We start from the raw sequence: 26,985 nt of genomic DNA on the forward strand, positions 1-26,985 counted from the left end.
AAAACCAGGAAAGGGTATAACAAGAAAGCTACAGATCAATATCCCTGATGAACATAGATGCAAATATCCTCAATAAAATACCAGCTAACTGAATCCAACAGCATATTAAAAAGGTAATCCACCAAGATCAAGTGGGATTCATACCAGGGTTGAAAGGATGGTTTTAACATATGCAAGTCAACATAAAAAGGAGCAAAGTAATAGCATTTGCAGCCACCCGGATGGAATTGGAGACCATTATTCTAAGTGAAATAACTTGGGAATAGAAAATCAAATATCATTATATTCTTACTCATAAGTGGGAGCTAAGCTATGAGGATGCAAAGGCATAAGAATGACACAATGGACTTTGGGGAATCAAGGGAAAGGATGGGAGGTGGGTGAGGGATAAAAGACTACAATTTGACTATAATTTGCTTCAGAGAGAACCCTTCTGGGTTATAACTACTTGTTGATTTTTCAGCTTTCTGTATCTAGATGTTTATATCTCTCCCAACACTTGGGAAGTTTTCTATAATGAGAATATTTGTTTCCTTAATGTTGTCCCATACGTCCTGCAGTCTTTCTTCACTCTTTTTTTGTTCTCTCTTTATTTCTTTTTCCCCCCTTTTCTTCTTTTTTCATATGAATGGAATTTTTTTTTTAATTTCAATAGGTTTTTGGGGAACGGGTGGTGTTTGGTTACATGAATAAGTTCATTAGTGGTGATTTCTGAGAAATCAGATTTCAAATAAACAAAGGAAAGTTACAACTAAAGCTAATAAAGCACTAAAAAGAAAAGACTGCAAGTAAACAACCTAATGATGCGCCTCAAGGAACTAGAAAAGCAAGAACAAACAAAACCTAAAATTAATAGAAGGAAAGAAATAAATACCAGAACCGAACTGAAATAGAGGCCCTCAAAAATTCAAAATACCAACAAAAGAAATACTTGCTTTTTTTTTTTTTTGGAAACAATAATCAAAACTGACATACCATTGGTTAGACTAAGAAAAAAGAGAGAAGAATCAAATAAATAAAATCAGAAATAGAAAAGGAGACATTACAACTGATACCACTGAAATACAGAGGATCAGGAGGGGGTACAGCTCAGGGGTAGAGCACTTGACTGCAGATCAAGAAATACAAAGGACCATAACAGATTATTACGAACAACTGTGTACCAACAAATTACAAAGCCTAAAAGAAGTGGATAAATTCCTAGACACATATAAGCTATCAACATTGAGCCAGGAGGAAACAGAAAACCTGAATAGACCAATAACAAGCAATGATATTGAATCAGTAATAAAAAGTCTCCCAACAATGTAAAGCCCAGGACAGAATGGCTTAACTGCTAAATTGTATCAAACTTATAAAGAAGAACTAACACAAATACTTCTCAAAATATTCCAAAATATTAAAGAGGAGGGAATTATTCCTAATTCTATGATGCCAGCATTACCATGACGCCAAAACCAGATAAGGACAGGACCAAAATCTATAGGCCAATATCTCTCATGAACATAGATGCAAAAATCCTCAACAAAATACTACCAAACCAAATCCAACAGCACACCAAAAAGATTACATTTATCCCAGAGATGAAAGGATGATTCAGCATATACAAATTAATAAATCTGATACATCTCATCCATAGAATGAAGCACAAAAACCATATGATTATCTCAGTAGATACAGAAAAGTATTTAATAAAATTAAATATCATTTACAGTAACAACTCTCAACAAATTAGGTATAGATGGAATATTCCTTAACACAATAAAGGCCATATATGACAAACCCACAGCTAACAATATACTAAACAGAGAAAACTGAAAGCTTTTCCTTTAAGATCTGGAACAAGATGGAGCTAAAAACAATGAGGTTGTAGTAGTAGTGAGTAGAACTGTGGTTACTAGCAGTTGGGAAGGGTAGCCGGGAGAGGAGGGTATGGACAGGTTGGTTAGCAGGCACACAGTTTATAGCCAGATCGAAGGAATAAGTTCCAGTGTTCTATAGCAATATAGAGTGAATAACAATAATTTATTGTATATTTTCAAAAAGCTAGAAGAGAGAATTTTGAATGTTTTCAATGTAAAGAAATAGTAAAGGTATAGGCCGGGCACGGTGGCTCACGCCTGTAATCCTAGCACTTTGGGAGGCCGAGGTGGGTGGATCACCTGAGGTCAGGAGTTCAAGACCAGCCTGGCCATCCTGGTGAAACCACATCTTTAAAAAAAGAAGAAAAAAGAAATAGTAAAGGTTTGAGAAAACACTTATGCTAATTACCCCAATCATGACACATTATATACATGATTTGAAATATCACTCTGTACCCTGTAAATATATTAAATTATTACATGTATATTAAAATTAATTTTAAATGGTACAAGTAAAGGAAAAAAAGAATTAAGTAGCTGGTATAGAGAGGAGGCAGGGAAGCATTTAAATTTTATAGCATATATATGTGTTACCTATTTAAAGTTAAAATAAACATATACATTTATGAAAAAAGAAAAGTTACAAATAAAGCTAATGAAGTACTAAATAAACTACATTTTATACTCCCATATTGTCAGATGTATTTTTATGAAACAAAATAGAAAATATGTGATTGGATAAGTAACAAAACAGATATATATATATATATATATATATATATTTATTTATAAGCTATAAATATATCAAAATATTTAATATAATATGAATATAAATATTCTAAAAATTTATTTTTCTTGCCTTCACTTCAGCAAAATTACTAAATATGCCATTATAATGAAAAATTTCACAAAATTTTAGCTCTACTGATAGTAATAATCTAAAAGATCAATTGAAAATAAAACTAATCACAATCAAAATGTACACACTTCGAATTATTTTATTTAAAATATATACATTTAAATAAATGTGAGAATTTATTTTTTCTTGAAACAGAGTCTCACTCCTGTCACTCATGCTGGAGTGCAGTGGCATGATCAAGATTCACTATAGCCTCGACCTCCTGGGCTCAAGCAATCCTCCACACCAGCCTCCTGAGTAGCTAGGACTACAGGACCACACCACCACATTCAGCTAATTTTTTTTTTTAAGAGACAGGGTTTCACCATGTTACCTAGGTTCTAAGAAATTTTGAATCTACCAATTTACAGATATTTAGAAATGCTATTTTTAAATTAAATATTTAAAAACCAATTAGAATTAAAAACAAGTACAAATTATAATAATTACTAAAACTTTAAATAATATTTAAACAAAGAAGAAAATGCTCATTCCTTTAAAATGTCATTATATATTTTATGAAAATTAATAATTCCAGCATTTAATGTTCATATTTTAATTACTAAAGGATCAGCATCATGGTTTACCCATTTTGTATCTAGTTACACAGAAACAGAATTCAAGTAATGTAAATTGTTTAATATTGCAAAATACTCCTCAGCCACCGTGTGCAACTTCTTTACTCAGGAATTCTGGAACTATGAATTGGAACATGAGGACAAGCCAAGAACTGGTCATTTATCTTTATTAGGACACAAAATTCATTGTGAAAGAAGCTATTGAGCTCCTATTATCTCACAGGATTTGACACATTAACTAATTTACCTTTTCCCTTTCCTAAATATTTGTGTCATTCAATTCCTCCTTGTGTTTCTAAGTAGTATTTGTCTCCAGGAGTAATAATTTTAAGACATCAAAGTGAATCAAGGGAAAATTAAGAGAGGCAAGTCAAAGTTCTAATGGCTGCATACATGCTTAATAAGCCATTTGTTCAAAACATTAAAAATTTAGAATCGGTATCCACAAAGGTTGTGATTCATTCTCTGGCATGAAGGTAATATTGTGCAGTTGAGGCCTGTTAACAATAGGCCACAGTGTCCGAGGCTTTAATTCTATAGCACGTGATGCAATTATTTGTTGTCAGCAGAGTTTCTTCTAATGTCAGAACAAGGTAACTGACATCATTTCACATTCAACTGGGGCCGCAATTTCAGGAGTCTCCCTTTAACACATACAATTTGGACACTTTAATTAGAGTTTTATCTAGGTGATTTACTCTTCCTCATATTTGGAGATGTCACGAAGGATACCATTTGTACAAGAATATGCCTGCTTTTGGCCAACCTGCTACTGACTGAGCACACAATAATGTTTTTCTGTGTAATGACTGAAGTGACAATTTGCAAAGCCTATTTCCATTTCCAACTCAGATGTTGGAGGTCATGAATTTCATAATATCTTTTTCTTAAAAATACCTACCTAATTATTGACTGGTTTATCTTAGACAGCTGAAATATGCTAAACAGTTCAAAACTAAGCTTCAAAATACCCTGAAGATGTTTCTCTTATACTTTGTTGACTTATTGTAAAAGCTATACAATATTATAATTTTTATCAAGAATAAATTAATGTTTTGCCTGTTTAGATAAAATGTGGCCACAGATAAAATAATAAAATGTGAACCCCAGATAGGCCTGGGTTCAGATCCCACTTCTACCACGCTGAGCTAGGTCATTTGGGCAAATTATATAATGTTTCTGAGATTCAGTTTCTTCATTTGCAAATGAGATCATTTGTAGTGCCATTTTATCACTGTTGGGTGCCTGGCACCAGTACATTCTCCAAAAAAAAAAAAAAAAAAAAAAAATAGTAGCTGTGTAACTGGCAAAGAATTATGGAAATTGGCTATAGTGAATTTCATTCATCAATTTAATAAATATGTATTGATCCTACTGTACGCCAGACAACTGGGCGAAGTGCTTGGAATTCAAAGGCTGTTTTGCACTAGGAGCTTAACATTTTTGTGGGGATACAGACATGCATAATAGAGATAGGAAAGTGCTGTGCAAGCACAAGTAACGGAACAGCTAACTTTGCTTGGGGAGTTAGGAACGGCTTCTTAAAGAAGAAAGGAACTAAGCTAGCAGGATGAGAAGGAATTTGTCAGGAAAGATTGAGAAAGGCATTGGGGGCAGAAGATTGCAAAGGCACAGAGTTACAACGTGCTGTTCACATGCAAGGAAAGCAAAAAGTTGGAGAGGGGCATAGTAACTATGCCAGGCCCCTTGCATGGCTAAATTGAACTGACAAGACCCAGCTGATGTGTTTGGAAATAGACCAGAGATGCCATGTTAATCCTTCAAGAGTGTGGCTCTAAATGAACTCAAAGAAAAATCCAGTTCTCTGAGATGTGTCACTTTTGATGCACTGGCCTAAGAAAAGATTGATCAAAACCCTTCGGTACAGTAATGTTTGTCTGTTAGACATATCACTTTTCTTCAAATACACCAAAATTGGGGGCAGAGTTAGTTTGTACCCAAGACTTATGATTTCCAGTTCTTGTTCCCCTATAATTTCTTGTGATGGGCTGCCCTTTTCACCAGGAACACCTTGGGACATATTCTAAAAACTACTGTAACCAAAATGCATGCTTCTTAGCTAATAACAAAGAGTGCTCAATTCCAAAAGCTGAAAGAGAAGATGATACAAAATTTCACTGCAGAAAATATAGCCTCAAATGTTGTAAAGTGATGTAAAAACCATCCAAAGCACTGGCTTTGAAATTAAACATCGTGGCTAAAGCATCAGAAAGAATTAGACTGAGAAGAAGGAGAAGGCCTCAAAGCCACAGGCAAACACCCAAACTGGTGAAGAACCCGATGAGGCAAACCATTCCATCACTAAAGACACCTCCAAATGCCTGCAACAGATCTCCAAGGGAAAATAACAGCCTTGCTGCCCATCTGGAGGAAACGGTCCAGCTGCAGCAGTTATTTCCAACACAATTCTGTGGATGTGAGGTGCAGGTGGAGCAGAGGCCTGGTGGTTCCTGTAGGTAGGAATCCGTCCTTGGGCTCTGAGGACAAGCTTTCTAATGGCACGGAAATTAAATTCATCCCAGAATTCACTAGTTATATTATTTAACACCACTGACACACCCACCTTAATAATCTGTGAATTCATCTACTACATGGTTTGAACAATGACTCAATTCCATGGGAAGAAGTTTCTATTTATATTCAGTAAATATTACAGTATTCTCTAATTTTAATCTCTCATTATAACCTTTCAAGATTTCATGGCTTTTAGGTAAATTCTATGGAAGATCTAAATAGCAGATAATTGCTTTTTAATAATTTTTTAAAATAAAGCCATTTGTTTTGATCCACTCACCATTCCATGATTCAGCCACCCTGGGATAAAATTATCCAGCAGCTTCGGGTATATCATCTCTCTGTCATAGGCATAAATGATCCAGAACACCGCTACAACAAACTGGAAGGAAAAAGAACTCTCTTATTTCAAGGTCATCAACTATCCACAACATACAATTTATTGGTTAACAACAGTTAAAAGAACCCAACAGAATTTGGAATCTATGATGAAAGATCGGTAAACCAGCTAATGATTGGAAACACAGGTCTAGCTTCATTACATTAGTAGTAAAAGTTAAGGTGCCTCTTCTCTCTGATTTCCCAACTGTGTTCTTTCAGGCAAAGGGATCTGTTTCTGAGGGAGAAAGAGGCCTGTCTTCACGAGCAGCTCCGTTTCAGGGCTAATTGTGCTGGTTTGATTCCTCTCAAGAGGGTTTAAAAGTTCACTGGTGGTTTCTTCCGATCCCATTCCCCACTATCTAGAGTTAGCACACACTCAGGGAAAGGCAGGGTATGTCCCTTTTCCTTGAACCCACCATGTGGTTCAAATTAATCTTCACATTCTCACATTTCCACTTCACCGCTAGCAGCATTGAAACCACTGCTATAAAATCTCCAAAAGTCACATTTCCAGCAAATGTATTAATTTATACAGACTAAGCAAGGGCTTTAGCTGCATTGAGAAACTGGGTCCATGGAGGGTAAAGGAAGATTCCTAATTCTCTTGGAATAACTTAGAAGTTCATCTGGATTCCAAAGGTTTGTTTTGGCCCAACAGCAATGTAATCATCAAAAGAGAATAGAGTACTCAATGTATTATTTTACCCTCTTCCAACTAATGGTGAGAAAAGAAGTTCAGATAAAATAATCAATGGCCAGAGGTCTTAACCTTCTGCACTGAATTTAAAAGAAAAAGTGTATGTTTTTGTAAATGTCAAAAAATGTAGCATAACAAAGGGAACCATCCCACAGGAAGAGATCAAAGTCTCTGTAGAGTGATGTCTCAACATAAAAAATGCTGCAAAATGGAAAAATACAGCATGAATATTAAACAGAAACAATTTCTACTTCATTTTATAGCTCATCCATGCTCCCATATTTTATTAATAAAAATAATAAATAGTTTCATGCCACTTCAAATTGGTGGTTTTGGTAGGTTGGTGGAAGTAAAGGCCAGAATGCAAGAGATTTAAGTGTTGGTAGGTGACAGGTAGGGGCAGTAAGACGTGACTCCTGTTTCACGGCCGTGGGCAGTGAGGGAAGGCAAAGGAGCCGGCTGCCTGAGACATGTAACAGGGATTAGGAGGGTGTGTATGCTCTTAAAAAACAGCAAGTCCAGGCGATATTTTGATTGGCTAGAAGTCAGAGTAAAAGGAGATAGAAAGACAGGGAATGACTGATAAGCAAAGCCCAGGAAAAGAAAGGGATTAGGATTATAAACACAGATGAAGCGTTCTTCCCTTTAAAGTGAAATGCAAGCACTTTTGCTGACTGTTGGAAACAGAGCTGAGCACAGAGTGGATTTGGGGCACTGCTGTGGATAATGTGCTAGGAAGTCCATCAAATATTAAAAAGGAAGACTATCATGAATCAGGACGGCCCAACGGAGATCGAATAACAAGATTTTGTAGTGGAACCAAGCAGGATGTATTCCCAGGCTGTCTTGAGGCCTGTGAAAACGAGGATTTAGGAAAAAGCGTTTTAGACAACTTGAGGATCAAGATCGTAGGGATCTTGTAGCACAATAGCTTGGGTAAGGGACAGATAAAAGGTTGAAAATAAGGGATTCTGTGAGATCAGAATAACGTCTTTAAGCAACTGGCTATCGTTTCTAAGCTAGTACTGGGCAAGGAGTGGCTACCAATGAATCCCATGAGATATCACACATATAGATATTAGTGACAGAGAGTAAACAATTAAAGATAGCCATTCCTGTTTTCACTTCTTTTGCTGCATAGATTTGACAACTCTAAGTGACACCACTCCAATTAGGGTTGATTATGTGCTCCGATGCTAGGGAGACACCGGTAGGCACCATGGCAGTGCTACTCTGCCCCATGATTTCCAGGCACAGCTATTCAAAGTGGGTCAGCAGCACTCATGTCACTTGAGAGCCTTTAAAATGTGCAGAATCCCAGGTCTCACTCTGATCTGCTCTGATCCTACATTTCAATAAGATCCTATGTACATACAAGTTTGGCATGTTCCGCTTGGGGTGGCTCTATTCCAGCCACCTTGAGCCTCCTCCCTTCCCATGGAGTGAAGAGATCCCATGGGCAGGTAACTTGCTATGCAGAACATGCTCCTCTTCCTTTCAAGATCCCCTTTGCAGGGACATGGATGAAGCTGGAAGCCATCATTCTCAGCAAACTGACACAAGAACAAAAAAAAAAAAAAAAAAAAAAAAAAAAACAAAACAAAACACTACACATTCTCACTCATAATTGGGTGCTGAACAATGAGAATACAAGGAACAAGAAAGGGAACATCACACACACAAGCCTGTCGGGGAGTGAGAGGGTAGGGGAGGGATAGCAGCGGGTGGGGGTATAGGAGACGGATAGCATTAGAAGAAATACCTAATGTAGATGACGAGGTGATGGATGCAGCAAACCACTATGGCACGCGTACACCTATGTAACAAAACTGCACATTCTGCAATGTGCCCCAGAATTTAAAGTATAATAAATAAATAAATAAAAGAATGTTAATAAATAAATAAAAATAAAATGTGCAGGATCACAGGTCTCACTCTGATCTGCTCTGGTCGTGCATTTCAATAAGATCCTATGCACATACAAGTTTGACATGTGCTGTCTGGGGAGGCTCTATTCCAGCCACCTTGAGCCCACTCGCTTCCCATGGAATGAAGAGATCCCACAGCCAAGTGGCTTACCTATACAGAGCATGCACCTCTTCCCTTCGAGATCACACCTGAAGTAACCATGAGCCTGGAATTCTTGCCCACATAGTCATGAGTATGCCTCAGGGCATTTGTGGACCTCCTCCTCGGGTCTGACCCCAAAGGTAGACTGTGCAATAAATGTGTGTTTGCCTTAACCTGAAAGGTGGTTAAGGCATGTCTGTTTCTGGAGGGTGAGGACCAAAGGTTTACATTTGGTCTGGGTGTCGAAACACAGGCATGAAGTCACTTCAGTCCTGGATGAAGCCACTGGTGCAACTCTCTTCACCTTTTCCCTATAACATAACCTAATCAAGTGAGTGGAATCCCATCGTATTCACAGGCCTCTCCCATACTCGACAGAAGGGGATCGTACTTGCCGCTGCAGCAGGGGATGGAATCTGGGTGTCATGCTGGAACTCTGCTTATCCTAGGCTCCCACTTCCTTTCCAAATTGTTCTGACTGTTTTAAGCCCTTTGCGTTTCCATTTAAATTTTAGAATCTCTGTTTGTTAATTTATACAAATATCCTGCTAGAATTCTCATGGTGACTGTTTGGAGAGGGCTCACATTTTAACAATATTGAATCTTCTAATCCATAAAGATAATTTGAATCTCTATTTACTTGGGTCTTCTTTAATTTCCCTCAGCAATGTTTGTGGTTTTCAATATACAGATACCGCATATATTTTATTGAATCTATTCATAAACATTTTTTTGTGATGCTATTGTGGAGAGTATTATAGATACATAGATATAGATAGATACAGATATTTTCTTTTTGAGATGGAGTCTTGCTCTGTCACCCAGGCTGGAGTGCAGTGGCACAATCTCTGCTCACTGCAACCTCTGCCTCCTGGGTTCAAGCGATTCTCCTGCCTCAGCCTCCTGAGTAGCTGGGATTACGGGCTTGCACCACCACGCCTGGCTAATTTTCATATTTTTGGTAGAGATGAGGTTTCACCATGTTGGTCAGGCTGGTCTAGAACTCCTGACCTCGTGATCTGCCTGCCTCAGCCTCCCAAAGTGATGGGATTACAGGCATGAGCCACTGTGCCTGGCCGAGTATTACATTTTTTTCATTCTTTTTCACTAGTTTATAAAAATGAGCTGATTTTTGAATATTGGCATTGTATCTTATACCTTTGCTAAATTCCTGTAATAGTTCTAGTAGCTATTTTAGAAATAGCTTTGCATTTTATACTTACATGATCTGCAAATAAAGACAGTGTTTTTCCGTAACAATTTTATGCATTTTACTTCGATTTTCTTTATTGCACTGCCTGTGACCTGCAGCGATATGTTGAATAGAAGTGATGAAGAGTGACCATCCTTGCCTTTGTCTCTATCTTAGGGAAAGTGTTCAGTCTTTTCGCACTTAAGTCTAATATTAGCTGCAGGCTTTTTTTAGTTTTCGTCTATCAAGTTGAAAACAATCTCTTCTATTCTTACTTTATTTGAGAGTTCTGTGCACAATGAATGAGTGCTGAATTTCTGAATTTTTTCAGATTTTTTTGTATATTGAGATGATCATATAGTTTTTCCTCTTTATTCTGTTAATATGGTGAATTATATCAATTTATTTTGAATGTCAAACCAACCCTACATTGCTGGTCATCATGTATTTTATATATATATATATATATATATATATATATATATATATATACATATATATATGTATATATAATATATATACACATATATACATAAAAATATATATACATATATATATATATAATATTTTTACTGGATTCAATCTGCTAACACTTTGCAAAGGATTTTCTTTTCATCTCTGTTCATAAGTATACTAATACGTAATTTTCTTTTCTCATGATGTCTTCACCTAATTCTGGTAATAGTATAAATTCTAGAATCAAAAAATGAGTTAGGAAGTGTCTCCTCCTCTATGAATGGCTTTGTGTAAGATTAATACAATTTATTCCTTGTGCAATTGATATACTTCCCTAGTAAAGCCACCCATACTTGCAATTTTCCTTGTGGGTGGATTTGTGAATTCATTTTCTTTAATAAATATAGGGCTGTTTGGACTTCCTCCTTTCGCTTGAGTTGATTTTGGTCATTATTGTCTTTTACAGAATTTCTATATTTCATCTATGTTTTTGAGTTTATTTGTTCTTAATATTCCACCATGGAAACTGGCAAATGCTATGAATCGGGTATTTTTTTCCCTATAGAGGCCATTGCTAAATATTTACTAACACACCACCATTGGGAGCTACTTTCTGTTAACCTCTAGTAATCATTCATAGCATCCACAACACATGAGACTCAGTGTGAAGCCTTGGTCAGTACTTTGATCCCTACCATATATTAAGGGAATTATATGGGTTATAAAAGGAGAAGTGACTTTCAAGAAAGTGTTAGTTACCTTTGTAAATGTAATACTAGAAGGTCAGGAGGCACAGCTAACTGAGTAATCAGTCTTCTAAATAATTCTTTAGATATAAACACAGCACAGATGGTAGCTTCTTGGCTTCCCACACTGATATCCTCCTGATAGTATAGCCATCAGCAAACCCAAAATAAATTTGAACTCTCCTACCAGGGCATGGATATGGAACAAAAATAGTTTCTCTTGGACAGGCTAAGTGATACTGAAACCTTCCACTGCTGTAAAGAGTGCCTTCTCTGGCCAAGAGCAATGGCCAAGCTATTCCTCATCCTACACCTGCTGCTTCTTGGCTGCCAGGACCAGAATACTGTACTTGAACTGAGAGTGGAAGGAGCACAGTCACTTTCCAGTCCTTTAAGCTTTGAGACAAAATACTTGAGTGACAGGTAGTCATTGATGTCTCATCTGAGCCCCCAGAACTACTAGAAATTAATGCAAAAAGGAAACTGGATTCAAAGCTTGTTTCTTTTTGAAAGAAGTCTCTCACATGGAATCTGACAGAAGCTGAAACTTCAGCTTTAGTCCACTTCTAAGAAGCTTTACTGATTAATGGGAAATTCTTTGGAATTCACTATGACCAATTAGAATGCAAAGGATGTTGGAGAGAAATTCACCATGAAGAAGGCTAAAAGGAAGAGTCTCTTATCTATAGACTGGTGTATAAAGGTTGATAGCATCATCTCAAACATTCACTGTTGAGGGAGGGAAGGAAGGAGGAAGAGGGGAAGAAACTGACACACCTTAAACTCTGCAGCTTCAACTAGATATAATCCTATAACACATTCCCTTTTAAAACTGTTATGTCAGTACTCAGACTTTACCAAATACTCATAGGAAAAGATTTAAATTCTGTTTGGGGTTCTATTACCTTGCCTCTAGATTTCTCTTTCCTAATATACTTTCCAGTTAATCCTTTCTGCTGCAGAAGGGTAATCTTTAGAAATGTTTCCAATTGTGATTTCACTTTGCAAAATATAGGAAGCTTGGGCATGAGAGTAAGCCAGGTGTTGCGCATGCTATCTGACTTTGCCTCTGATAGTCCCATGCAAAGAGTAAGTGTCTCCTTCAGCACAGCCCTTGCCTTCTCACTTTCCAGATCTATGGAACCCTGAGTGTACAAGTCCTTTCCTTCCTGCTTATTTTCCTCAACCATATCCTCAAATTCAGAAACACACAGTGACGCATAGGGCTCGCTAAAATGTCACAATCTCCTTTGTTCCAGAGGACAACCAGTTTCTAGGATTCATTCCTAAAAGCATGACACAGAATTCCTCTCCTTAGAATGTGAGTCTGTGAGTTGTATTATTTTTTTATGCTATGCACTCTGCCCAAATTACGTTTAAAACTAGAATCTCCATACAGAGAATTGCTAAAGCATGTGTTGATGTTATGATCTTTTTTTCCATGGGTTTTAACTGTCATCTTTTTGGTACATTTATAATTTATCTGTATTTGTCTACATTTCTGTTCTTCATTATCTCTACTGACTGAGGAAGTAATGATAGAATGGAAACCCAGCTCCTACAAACACCTACATGATCTAGCTCCTGCCTTTCTCTCCAGCTTCGGTCTGTGCCATGTTCTCTCTTGTGTCTTCAAGTCAAACTGGTGATTCGTTTGTTCCTGAAAATTATTAAGCCGTTTCCTGATTCAGGGCCATAGCATTTTCTACTCTGTGCCAGGAATGCTCTTCCCCTCCTTTCACATGGCTGGATTCTTTGTTCTTTCAGGCCTAGCTGAAATAGCACCTCCACGTGGAAACTGCCACTGGACCCTGCACTGCTCTGTTACTGTCTATTATAGAATCTGGCGGAAAACAGGCTCTTCCTGTGGTTGCTGCTGCTCATTTTTTCCTTGTTTTGTGGCTCCTCTATGAGAAAGTAAAGTATCAGAGAACAGGAATTGGTTGGCCTGGTTCATTACTCATTTCCCACTGCCTGGCATATAGCATGGATGTGATAAAAATTTGCTGAATAAATGAATAAAGTATATTGCTGTTCCTTGTACACGCCAGATTCCATATCTCCCACAGGAACAAGTATATTTTACTTCTTTTCTTCCGATCGACCTAAAATTCTACTTGGATGTTCCCTGCGGATTTTTGTCCTTCTATATGTAAGGAAGAAATCTCCTTCTTTCCAGGCTACTCTTATGGCCCAGTCTTTCTCAGATCGCCTATCAGATAGCGCCTTCCTTACCTGCTTACGTCTTCTATCATCCTATAATAATCCTCTGGACTGAAAGTGCAGGAATGAAAGCTGTCTTTCCTGAAGTCAACCAGAAACTAGAAGAATGAGAAACAGAGGTGAAACTGATGAAAGTAGGAAGCACCCATAATCCAAACATCACTCTTTAAAAAGGGTGCCAAGTGTTAGGAAAATTAATCGAGGACATGGGGAGACTGACAGAAGAAACAAGATCCCACAGCTCTCTGGCTGAGTGAGCGGAACAGACAGCTCTTTACAGGTGGCAAACCCTGAAGGACATTAAATGACCCTTGCTGGGAACATGAGGTCTCGATGCATGGGAGCACTGGGGAAATGCTCTGATCTCTGCTTGGTGCTAGGGGTCAGAGGTGATGATGTTAAATGTGGAAACGGGCTAGTGTGTCATCTCTGCAAGAGCAGGAGGTGGGTGTATTAAGGTCAACAAGAAAAGCGTGGTGGTGACAAGCCTGAACATATGGCTCATGCTCAGCTGATGGGACCAAGCTTTATGTCACCATCCAAAAGAGTTGTGATAAAAATGAGTTGAGGAGAGAGAAATAAGTTGAGCCCACACAGAGTCCATTCCCCAGGACAAGGCAGTGGTGGAAAATAGATGGAAATTCAAGCTGCCCTAGCTCCACTCCCTAGCCTGTCTCCAGTTCTATCCTTTCACAAATAGCTGGCTCGGTAATAACAAACCAATTTAACGATGAATAATCACAAGAAACGAAACAGTGTGGAATGTAATCATGGACACCACAAAAAACATAAAGAGGAATATGATTTTAAAGAGTCAGCTGAATGATACAAACCAGAAAGTTTTCTCTTATAGGTATAATTCATGATCAAATAATTCTCCATTAAAGCAAAGAGGTCAAAGAAGAAAAACAGACTCAAGAGAAGATACAGCAAGAGGAGAAGAGGATAAAGGTGAATTAACTTATGAAATAAATAAAATATAAAAAATAAAACTGAAAGTCATATTAGAGGCAGTAACAGGAAACGTTGCCTTTGGTGAAGACAGTCGGGGTTTAGCTTTCTACAGAACTGTGGACTAGATACACTGAAAAACCTTCCCACTGTGAAACACTAGGTGCTAAATAAATTACCACAAATATACTTTTAAATGTATTGCTGGGCACACAAGAAAGGAAGGGAAATCACTAGGAGCCCCAAAAAGAGAAAGGAAAAAAATAGAATAGAGGAAAAACGAAAACAGTGGCAAACTCAGAAACTGGGACTTTCTGGAGGCAAATGTCAAAAAGGGAATCAGAGCACTCTCTGGACTGTTGTCTAGGGGATGGAAGGCAAGGCCTTGAGGCCACACAGTGTGGGGGAGGAACATTAAACCGGAGGAGCCTTGCCCGCAGAGGGCCTGCACCTTCAGAGAAAGGGGAGCCTGGAGAAGACTCTCTATCAGGTCAAAGAAATTGCATTTCACTCCTAATTGCCAAGACTTTTTAAATCAAAAAGGTCTAATTACATTTCATTTTTTTTCACATCGAGATTATCATTTTTTCCTCCTTTATCTTTGTATTAGTGAAGGTGAAGCTAAGATAATTAAGCAAGATCTGAAAACAAATTGTAAACATACACCAAGTAACAGTAAGGGATACTGTAGTGCTTTCTTAGATCCCCTCTTTGGAGTCAGGGCAGCCATTGGCCAGTGCTTAGGAATATAAGTGGCTGGCCACTCTCAGCTGCAACCTTCAATGGGAGTTGCCCTCAGCTTAAGAGAATAGACTTGCCCAAGGTCATGCTCCCTCCTCAAGGCAGTCCAAACCCAATGACTGCCTAACCAAGGATACAGAGACCCTGCCCCATTGCCTCAATTTAGGATGACTCTAAAGGGCCATCCCAGCTCAAGAGCTCCTTGCATGCCTATGTTACAACTGCAACATGGGTGAGCTTCCCTCTCTGCCCAGTGCTGTCTTCCTCACTTCCTCACACGGGTACCTCCCAAGGGCTGCCTCCTTCTGCATGTGGTCTCCATCTCAGAGCCTGGTCACAGGAGCCCAATCTAAGACAACATCGTTCATAGAGAATAGCGACAGACAGATATTTTAAAGCATGAACACATTTGTAATACATAAATCACTATAAGGAAATGTATAAAAATTAAACATTCTTTACAATCTCCACCGGCAAAGATCTTTATTGTCAAAGGGAGAGAAGTATATCTTTCAAGATCTTTTTCTGTATATGTAAAATCCACTCAACACATTATTCTATGAAATTAGGTCATGCTATAACTGGTCTTCTGTAATTCTTCTGACCTAATATTTTAAGGAGATACTTCTGTTTTTAAGTGTGCCACAGAACCCCAATGTATGCATTCTTTCCAATTTCCCAATTTCTAACAAAGCCACAGTAGATGTGTTACATGTATGTTTTTTACATACCTACATGAGATCTCAGAGGGATAAACTGCAAAAACCACAATTACGTTTGCAGCAACCTAAATACTAGGAGAGATGCTCCAGGATCTGAGGCCCCCATTGCTGGGCCTGCTGGCATGAGGCTCCTTTGTCACTCCCTGTCCCAGTACCACTGCCTTCACCCTGGCTTCAGGCTCTACTGTCCCTATCCTGGACTCCTGCAGTGGTCTCTTGGCCAGGCTCACTGGCTTCAGTTCTCTTTAACTCCATCTATGCTTTATCTTGGCCTCTGAGTTAACTCTGAAGAACCTGCCAGCTCAAAAGTCCCAGTTGTTCCTCCATCCCTGTAGGCCAAAATAAATAAATAAATAAAAAATTAAACTCCCTTTGTGGTCAAGACCCAAATGTTTTTCCCAGTCCCTTTCCAGCTTCTTCCAGGGACCCTCTTCACCAGACTACGTGTGGCTTCCCAAACTTATCACATACTCCAAGTATCCATTCCTTTGTGGGTTTTATAACTGCAGCTTTAAATTCATTAAAAAACAACCCATTTCAAAATCTAAGCTTTATCCACCACTACCATCATGGTGCAGTGGTTTTCTCCCCCTAGCTTCTTGTCAGACGTAATTACTTCTTTCCCTGACCCCCATAGCACTGTGCTTGTAACACTAGCCGACTTAACTCTGATTCCTGCATGGTGGCCAGTTCCTCTAAGCTGCTGAGGGCTCTTTCACCCTCCAGGTCCCGATCAATCTTGCTCCCTTTCCCCAGAATGCCTCCCACCATCTCACCCAGCTCACCCTACCTTAGAAGCGGGAGCTTAGATATCTCCCCATCTAAGAAGTCTTTCCTGAGTGGCCTAAGCTTCAGGCCCCTTGTCTTTGCACATGCTCTCATAGCATGTTATGTTTTTCCTTCTCAACACTGAGCACAGTTACCACGAAATAACTGACTGTAACTACTGGTTTCTCTTCTCAGTAGAATGTAAACTGCATAAGGGCAGAGAAAAGTCTATCTCTTCTCTGTTACACTGTCACATCTCTTTTCATGCTTTATATTTTTAAACTCTATTTTGATGGCTGCCACCTATAATCCCAGCAGTTTGGAAGGCCGAAGCAGGTAAATCACTTGAGGCCAGAAGTTTGAGACCAGCCTGGCCAACATGGCGAAATTGCATCTCTACTAAAAACACACACACACAAATAGCCAGATGTAGTGGTGTATGCCTGTAATCTCAGCTACTTAGAAGGCTGAGGCAGGAGAATCACTTGAACCTGAAAGGTGGAGGCTGCAGTGAGCCAAGATCACGCCACTGTACTCTAGCCTGGGCTACAGAGAGAGACACTATCTCAAAAACAAAGCAAATCAAAACAAAAATACAAAACAAACCCTCTATGTTGAAATAATCTAAGACTTATAAATTGAAATATAACACAGTGTTCCTGTGTATCCTTCCCCCTGCTTTCCCAACTATCATCTTACATAGCCATGGTACACCCTCAAAACCAGAAATTTAACATTGATACGACACTATAAACTACAGATCAAATTTGGGTTCCACTGGCTTTACACGCACTCATTTTTGGTAGGGGTGGGAGCGGTATCACACAAATACATTTGTATCACAACTGCCCTACCCAGGATATAGAAGCATTCTATTCTAAGTACCAAAGAATGGTACTTTTTTTTTTTTTTCGTTTTAGACAGAGTCTCACTCTATCACCCAGGCAGGCCTGGTACTAACTCTTGATAGTCACATCTTCCCCACAACCTGAACTAGCCCCTGGCAACTGTTGATGTGTTCTTTCTCACTACAGTTTTGTCATTTTGAGAATGTTATATGTATGCACTCTTTCTCAGTGCTTTATTAAGGCTGGCTTGCCTTTGTTCAGTCTTTACAATATATGGGCCAGAGATTTCACAAGCAAGATCTTTAAGAATCATCACTACTTTAAGGTGGCTACTATTATTTTATCCAGTCTTATAGATGAAAAAAAACAGATCTTTAGAAAATTTTCATTTTAGTAACTTTCCCAGAGTCAAAAAGTTAATAAATGTCCAAACCAGAATGTGAGATCAGGCAGTGAGACCCCTATGCTTTTAACGTTTTTGTAGGGGGTATAGAGACAGGGTTGTACTTGGGTTTCCCAAACTGGTCTCAAACTCCTGGTTTCAAGCAATCCTGTAGCCTCGGCCTCCCAATGTACTGGGTTTATAGGCATAAGCCACCACACCTGGCCACTTTCAACTTCTTTAAACACTTTTTGTACATACTAGATACTAGATACTTTTGAATGTATTAATAATTGGTTGAATAAACAAATTAGATCCCAGAGACTATTTCATCGCTAGTTCCCGATCCCCCAGAAAAGCCTGCATGTAGTCAGAACTCAAGGAACTTTTGGTGAGTAAATGTGGTTAATCATTCTAGAAAAAACTAAAGGCAAATGAAAATGGTCACAAATGGTGAAAAATCATCAAGCCTGTCCTCTGGATTGAACATACCTTACAAGGTCACAGGGTAGCAGCAGTCTCGTCTTTGATAGTAATAAATGCGTTAATAAATCTCAAGCATTTCAACCAGGATTACTTGACCAGGTACACCTTCCCTCTAGGAGATTCATATCCATAAGAAACAGAAGCAATGGTGATTTAGAATACTTGTTGGTCCTAACTGATACCTGGGTCTTGTCTTGTAGCTTGTACATCTCCTTCCTCACTTAAATTTTAGTTAATAGGCTCCTATCACATTCTTACTTCATCTTTGAGGTGGAAATCTTTCCCCAGAAGGGCAGCTTGCATGGATGGATCCCTGTGACCAGCTGTCTCTGGGTTTGCAGATGGGGTTCCTGAGGTTGTACCTGGTGTCATCCCCGTGCCTTTAGGCTGAAACTGCACCAGCCATGCCACACTCCCCCAGTTCTGTCTTTTCACACAGCCCCAGGCATCTCTGTCTGGCCAGTTTTACCACCGACTGAAACACGAGAATGATGACCATTGGGTCTGATTTTCTTTCCCACCTACAGGACCCAAATGCCTGGGCTTGGCCTCTGCTGGTTGCAGTCTTATTTTGTGAAGAGCAATGTCTGAAGGGTCTGGTTAGCAAGGTGGTATGCATTGTGAGAGGGTAAGGTGTGGCAAAAATAAGGCCTGGAGGGAGGAAACTTTTGCACATCTGGTTGACTTATGTCTCACAGGTGAGATCATCCCATAAGGTGATCATTTTACCATTCTAATAACTAACCCTCCTGTTATGCGCTCAAAGTTAGATTCATTTAGAATTGAACTCCACTCCAAAGTAAATAAAGCAAGGCTTCTTTCACTTGCTCTGTCAAGTGACATTAAATAAAATAATTAAACAGATAGTCATAAACCTCACATGAGAGTATTTTTAATATGTTAGGGAACCATTATCAATTAGTATTAAGTTTCTTTTTGACAAAAAACTATTTGGCTTTCTCTCCACCATAAAATCACTGAATAATTAAACTCTTGCTGTCTTCCTCACTTTTTTTTAAAAACAGTTTCACTCTTGTTGATCTTGGCTCACCGTAACCTCCACTTTCCGGGTTCAAGCCATTCTTCTGCCTCAGCCTCCTGAGTAGCTAGGACTACAGGGGCCCACCACCGTGCTCGGACAATTTTGCATTTTTTTAGTAGAGACGAGCTCTCTCCATGTTGGTCAGGCTGGTCTCAAACTCCTGACCTCAGGTGATCTGCCAGCATCGGCCTCCCAAAGTGTGGGGATTACAGGCATGAGCCACTGTGCCCAGCCATTCCTTCTCATTTTTAAAATAAAAGGTGACTATAGTTATTAGATACAATTACATTAATATGACTATCCAAAGGGTAGCTTTAACTACACGGGAGAGCTATCCAGCTAGACACATCTCAGTTACCTGAGGATCAAAGTAAGAAAAATCTAATTTAATTCAGTAATTAACTAGTAATTAACGGCGGGACCTCAAGCAGGCAAGCTACAACATGGGAACCCCATCTGTAAAACTACAGAGCAGAAGTCTTCCCTGAAGTGAGTATGATGGAAGTTCCTACTTTCTGGGAACATGAGGGTTAAATAAATCGTTCCAGTAGAGCACAGTGCCTGGCCCACAGCAAGCGTGGAGTGAAAATCAGCTCTCATTCTTCCATCTTTCAGGCTCTCAGGTTGTTTGTGCGTTTTGCCACCTAGGAAAGGGCTATGATGAGAAGCCTCAGGAAGTGCAAGTGGAACTGCTCACTTAAAGGCAGGAACTAAAACAGGCGACACTGGCGACCACCGGGCATGCAGTATCTTCTTCGGAACTCTGAGGTAATGAGTGGGTGCAGACAGCATTTCTGAATATTCAGACCAAAATGTTGCTTTATTTATGAGTCTGGGGGCCATTTTCCTTTGTTAACTCAGTGCTAATTTTACCCTCTAGTGTAACAGAAAGCCCCTGGGTCTGTGCATGCTCACAGTACCCTCTGGCCAAGGGAGCGAAGACTTCTTTCTTTTGAGTTGTGTGTGTGAGCAAACGCAGTCTTTGCATTTTGTGGTTGTTTTTAAAGGGAAACAAAGGGAAGCGGAGATGTCCTTAGGATCAAGGGGCAAGGTGATAAAACTCCTCTCTCGTCATGCCTTTAAACTTGGGCCTGCCACTCATTCACGTCTAGGAGTCTTTCTTATTTCACATTCCTCTCCAATCTCTTCTGGGCAAAAATGAACAAAGCAGCAGAGAATCCAGGAAGTGCAAAAGCAGACCAGGGCTGAAGGGCTCCTTCCACTCCCCCTGCGGCACAGCTGTCTTCAATTTCCTCACGTGCCACCAGCTTCACCAATACAGCCCAAACTCCCCGTATACATCTGTTGCTATCGGTAGATTAAGTACCGGCATAGCCTACCTATGTACAGAACTAATCTAAAGCGACATTCTCTGGTGGGAAACTTCTGGAAAATGTGCTCTTCAGAGGAGCGTAGGGGACGGTGAGCTGGCTGGCAGAGCGACACCCTCTCTCCTCATCTTCCCACCTTCCCACCCGAGTGTCTGCGTCACATTCCCGATAGTCAGAATTATGCCTGAACTTTTGTTCCCTAAGAAAGTTAGAAAAAGGTGCAATAAATGAAAGTCCTATCCAGGACTGCTTATTTGTGGTAAAATAAGCAAATCATTAGAATAGTAATCACATGGGCATGAGGAAGTTAGTAAACTTGGTGTAGGTGGAAGGTCTACTAGCTCCTACCTGGAGGGGAAATTTCTTTTTTATCGGCTGATGTAACAGCACACTTTGATCCAGCTAAAAGAGGTAAGAGTGACCTCAAAACACCCACGGGGACAGTAGTAATTTCAGGAGCACCCACACAGTAATATGCTATTGTTTCTTTTCCTACATAGAAAACAATGGTTAGGGTGAAGGGATGAGGTAAAAGGAGAAGGGTAGAGAAAGAGAGAGAGAAGAGGGTGAGGGAGAGAGACAGAGAGAAAGATGGGGGGGTTGGGAGATAGAGGGAAAGAGGGAGGGAATGACATGCGGGGAAGGAAGAAGAAATGTGAATAGTGTTTCTTTTTTTCATTTCTTTTTAAATCAAGAATTTTGCATCTCGTCTCTGGTCCCCCAAACAAGGACATATAAAAGATCCTGGTTTGGGGGGTCACATTGTTGAGGACAGGAATCACGTCTAGTGCATACATAATAGGCATGCATTATTAACGGTACCGAAAATCAATTCTACCTTTTCTTGATCTCAAATTTCAAATATATATTTTACTGATGAATACAATTATGGGAAGAAGATATCTTTATTTTCTAAGATATTTCTGTGATTTATTTATTTATTTATTTATTTTTGGTCCAGAGAAAGTAGGAACACTGTGAAATGATCTACGGGACATGATCATTTCTAGGAGGAAGGATATTCAAGGAAGATTTTACTTATTGAACCCAGTTGTCTGAATCTCTGAGTTTGTGGTCTAAAGCAAGGGACACCTCTGACAAATTTTGTATGGAGCTTTAGAAATTAAACTATTACATCAAATGTGTAAGAAATTCTTCTTTGATTATCAGATATCAGATTTCAATTGTTCTTTATGATACTGCTGGTGAGAATGAATAATAATTGGTTTACAAAAATCAGCTGGGTGTGGTGGTGCACACCTGTAGTCCCAGCTACTCAGGAGGCTGAGGCAAAAGAATCACTTGAACCCAGCAGGTGGAGGCTGCAGTGAGTCAAGATCACACCACTGCACTCCAGTCTCGTGACAGATGAAGACTCCATCTCATAAAGAAAATGATATTGGTAGAGAATGAATGGGAAAATGTACCTTTTTGGCTACAACAGAAAATGTCAATGATTAATCTTATCAGCTTTACTGTATATATTTTTCATATTGACATAAAAAATAAATTTACCTAGAATCCTACTTACTACATTTTTTTAAAGTCCTGATTTTGTTTGGATAAACCATATGCAATATGCCCAGCCCCTAAGCATAGACCAAAATTAGTTTAAGCCCTCATGGTAACTTCATTTCCTTCTGCTGCTTCTTGCTTTCCTGGCCTTTCACACTGCTGGCTCTGGCTGTGTGATGGTTCTGACCAATGAGAGCTATGATGAAATCTGCAGGTGGAGCTTCTGTTTGCCTGATGAAGAGACATACACTTTGGGAGGGCTCCCTAGAGAGTTTCTTCCTTTTCTGCCCTTGAACATGGCTGTGAAGGATGTGATGCTTGGTGCTTTATTAGCCTCTTGAGACTTTGAGTGACAAGTCCAAGGACAAAAAAGTAATACTCTGAAGATAGATGTGTGGAAAATAGAAAATGCACAAGTCTCAAATGAAACTACTGGCTGGATATGGTGGCTCATGCCTGTAATTCTAGCACTGTGGAATGCCAAGGTGGTGGATTGCTTGAGCTCAGGAGTTTTGAGATCAACCTGGGCAACATGGGCAAAATCCCATCTCTACAAAGAATACAAAAATTAGCCAGCGTGGTGGCACACACCTGTGGTCCCAGCTACTCAGGAGGCTGAGGTGGGAGGATTGCTTGAGCCTGAGAGGTGGAGATTGCAGTGAGCTGAGATCATGCCACTGTAATCCAGTCTATGTGACACAGTGAGACCCTGTCTCAATAAAAACTACAAAATATGAAAATACTGAGCAATAGCACCCTGAAACTACCTGTCAACAAGCTTCTTGTCTTCTGAGATATTAAATATCTTTATTACTTAAACCATGGTTGGCTGGACTACACTCAACTAATATTGAATTATTTAGACAGTGCTCCTAATGCTTGAGATAAAGTAGTATATGGAACACATAACCTCCCTGGCCTGGTAGCATATGAACCAAATCAGAGAAGACACACACCACACAAATACAAGAACATATTTAATATGCCAGGTAGTGATAATCATTATGGATAAAATAAAGCAAGGTAAGGGAACAGAGAATAATGAGAGGCTAATTCATATAGATCATTCATAGAAGCTTTGCTGAGCTTATCTGAGCAGACTTGAATGAAGTGAAAGGTGAGCCAGGTGGATATCTGAAGGTGTTCTGTTACTTGCAACTGAATGCATCATTAACTTCTATGTCCAATAAGCTCAAACCGAACTTTGATGCCATCACTTCTGAGAAGTCTTTCAGGACTTCCCACCCACTGCAATTAACCCCTATCTCTCTGGGGATACTTCTCTGCACCTTCAACATATCTATTATTATACTCATCACACCCTATTTTGATTTGCTTGTTGATATAGCTTATAAAGTCACCCTCCCTAGACTGTGAAACCTTTGAAGGACAGGCCAGTTCTCAGCCAACACTATCCTGATTCTCAACACTCAGTACTTGCTACACAGTAGGCTCCATGGATCCACAAATAATGACTGATTTGACGAGAACTTCTGTCCTTTGAACAGTCTGGTTATAAATGTGCGGTTTTCCCTGTCATGTATTTTAAAGTGGGCATCTATATGAAATTTTGCTAACGTGTGATTATTTGTTGTGTTTAAGAAATGTGTCTTGCAGACATCAAAAAAGCTGACCAGTCTGAGTTAGCATGAATGTGTGTAAATTAAATAGGTCACCTAGGCAGAAAATCATTAAGGAGAAAAGAGTATATGAAATGATTGAGAAGCAACCTGGTTTCTTGTCAGGTATATACATCTAAACATATGGTATTCTTGGTCTTTTGAAAAGTTATTAAAAAATGATTGTAGGACCACTCACATAGTTTTGGTAATTATAGTTTTCTGAGCTTTTCTCCTTGTATTGGGAAAATGTGGCTCATTTTCCTTACTGATCTTGAATGAATCCTCATCTCTGAACCTTCCTTCTTAGGTAAGTTAATTTACATTCCTTATTTCAATGCAGGAGGCAAGCATTTGATTAACCCCATCAGCAGTGTACTGGGTTTTGCCATAAAACATGATCTAGCCCATTTTGTATTTTTAACTTGAGGTGAAAAAAAAGGAAAAGGACATTCAGAGAAACTTAAAACATCAGTTAAGGCTTAAAGAAAATAGAAAAGTCTTTGACTTTAGGTACTTGTGTGAAAATTTAATAAAGAGAGGATTAGATGATATTAAGTGTATTTTTAAGTTAAATCCAGAGTTTGTAGAATAAACAATGTATTTTTTAAAATTTCCCCCTTAATATCAAAAGAGAAGGAAAGGTATTTTCTTTTATTTATAGTCTCAATTAGAATCAAATTTTCTTCCTTTACGTGTTAAATATTAGCAGACCTTAATATTAGTCATTAATATTAACTAATATTCTGGGTTCCCATTTAAGCCAATCTCTTTCATTTAAAAATCAGTAATGAAACTACAATTTTTAAGTTGTAGGTTTACGATAATCTAAATGTATATGCATCTCAAAACTTTTCTTAAAGATAGCTTAGAATTAGATAGTATGTCAAGAAACAAAGACTTTTGGGAATTACTTTATGTAAACAATAGCAATATACATTTACTTTGAGTTTGCATTTGGGATTTTAAATCGATTTTCCATGTTTCCTAAGGAAGCAAACACCATACAATCCCGTTACAAGTAAAATCAAGTTCTGAAGGATTCTAGAATAGGTTGCTACGTATAAAATCTTCATCAAGTCTTTACAAGACATGATTATAACACCAGAAATGGTTAAACAGCTTTCAGTCTAAACTCAGATAAGAAGGTCAAATCTCCGAAAAGTTAATACAGGCACATGCCAGTTTGCTCCTAATAACCTGGACATCCATCCCAGGTTAGAACCGATCAGAACCTCAAAGACCTCCTCAGACCCACTCAGAAAGGGCTGTCATCTTCATGCTGCGATGGGGCAGACCAGCACTGGGAATAGAGCAGCCAAACCAACACCAGGGCAAAACTGTACTGGTGAGGTTATGAGATTAGATTACAGGCATTATTCAAGTTGAGCAGCTACAAAGGAATAGGATGCATAATCTAGAATGAATAAAAAATTTATAATTAGCTGGCAATGGTAGCTTGTCCTGTAATCTGGCTCCTCAGGAGGCTGAGGCAGGAGAATCACTTGAGGCCAGGAGTTCAAGACCAGCCTGGGAAATTTAGTGATACCCTAGTCTCCAAAATAATTTAACTTAGGTGGGTGTACTGGTACATGCCTGTAGTCCTAGCTACTTGGGATACTGAGGTGAGAGGATCCCTTGAACCCGGGAGGTTGAGACTGTAGTGAGATATTGCACCACCACATTCCAGCCTGGGCAACAGGGCGAAACCCCATCTCTACTAAAAAAGACATAAAGTTTAAAATGTATAAATAATTGTACTTTTTCATTAAAGGGCTGCTTTAGTTAGCAGTTGGAGATAAATTTAGGATTCCTGAGGGGGCACTTTCATACTCATTAAATATAATATAAATTACATTATAATTATATTATATATAATATATATTATAATTATATATGTTAAGTATATAATATATATTTATATTAAATAAATATAAATATACTTATACGTATATTATATATATGAATTTTTATATCTATAAATATTATTTATTTATTTATTTGCTGTTTCTGCTCTTCTCTCATGCCTTCCCCCTTTTTTTTTGGTTAAAAGCCTAAGCCCAGTCTGTTAGCCATAATGGTATCTGCCAGCACAAAAGTCAACAAATTCACGGGAGACAAAAGACATTCTTGGTCTGATTGCTCCTAATAAACTTCAGTGCTTCCAGACCACATAATGTCATACAATTATTTGTAATGCTTCTTTAAAAGGGTGACAGGGTTCAGAAATAAACTGCACATGGTAAGAAGAGCCTCCCAAGGGTTATTCCTGCAAAATTAGTTGCAAGGCTTTGGGAGCGCTGGTGGTTTCCGGCCATTAGCATTACTAATCAAGGCCAGCTTTGTATTTATGGGAATCTACACAAATCAGGATGATACATGCCATGTTCACTCAAGCAACCCTGCCTGATTTCCTCAAGGTTATGCTGAAATAAAACTTTCCTCCAATTATCTTTGATTGGAATGTTTCATGATTTTTATGTATCCTTGAGATAAAGAGAGACCATGAAGTAGCCACGTTAGGTGCATGGGTTACAAAATCATATTTAGGGCTTCAAGCTCACATAAAGCAATTACTGTCAACTCTCAATTAACCTCGTTACTGGAGGAAGCATTAATGCAGAAAATACAAATCCCAGATAACCCACCCATGTCATTCTTGCTGCCATGGTTTCAGTTGAGGTGAGAGAGACAGAAAGAGGGAGATAATGGGAGCAACAGGAAAATCTCAGGAGCCAAGAGGTCTCTACAGGAACATTTGTACAAAGTTGATAAATTCGGCTGTTCAGAGGTAATGCATTCATTCTTTACTCTCTTTTCATGCCCGCTGCCATTTTGCCTGCACCATGAAGCAAAAATAACACTGCTGCCTCTTCCAACTTCTGACTGACAAAAAAGTAGAAAGGCAGTAGGCAAAGAAAGTCAGTAAATAGTAGCCAGGG

General features: G+C 38.9%; 1 protein-coding gene across 2 annotated transcripts in view; it reads right to left on the reverse strand.

Annotated features, from left to right (window-relative positions):
- The window catches only part of AIG1 (androgen induced 1), a 250,458-nt gene that overhangs the window by 159,258 nt on the left and 64,215 nt on the right, over positions 1-26,985 (reverse strand). For both annotated transcript variants that reach the window (XM_039467648.1, XM_003926862.3), the window contains one exon: positions 6,154-6,255. In XM_039467648.1, the coding sequence (XP_039323582.1) occupies positions 6,154-6,255 (102 nt within the window). The remainder of the gene's footprint in view (positions 1-6,153; positions 6,256-26,985) is intronic.

The sequence above is a fragment of the Saimiri boliviensis genome, chromosome 4 (genome assembly GCF_048565385.1).
Source record: "Saimiri boliviensis isolate mSaiBol1 chromosome 4, mSaiBol1.pri, whole genome shotgun sequence".
Taxonomy (NCBI): domain Eukaryota; kingdom Metazoa; phylum Chordata; class Mammalia; order Primates; family Cebidae; genus Saimiri; species Saimiri boliviensis.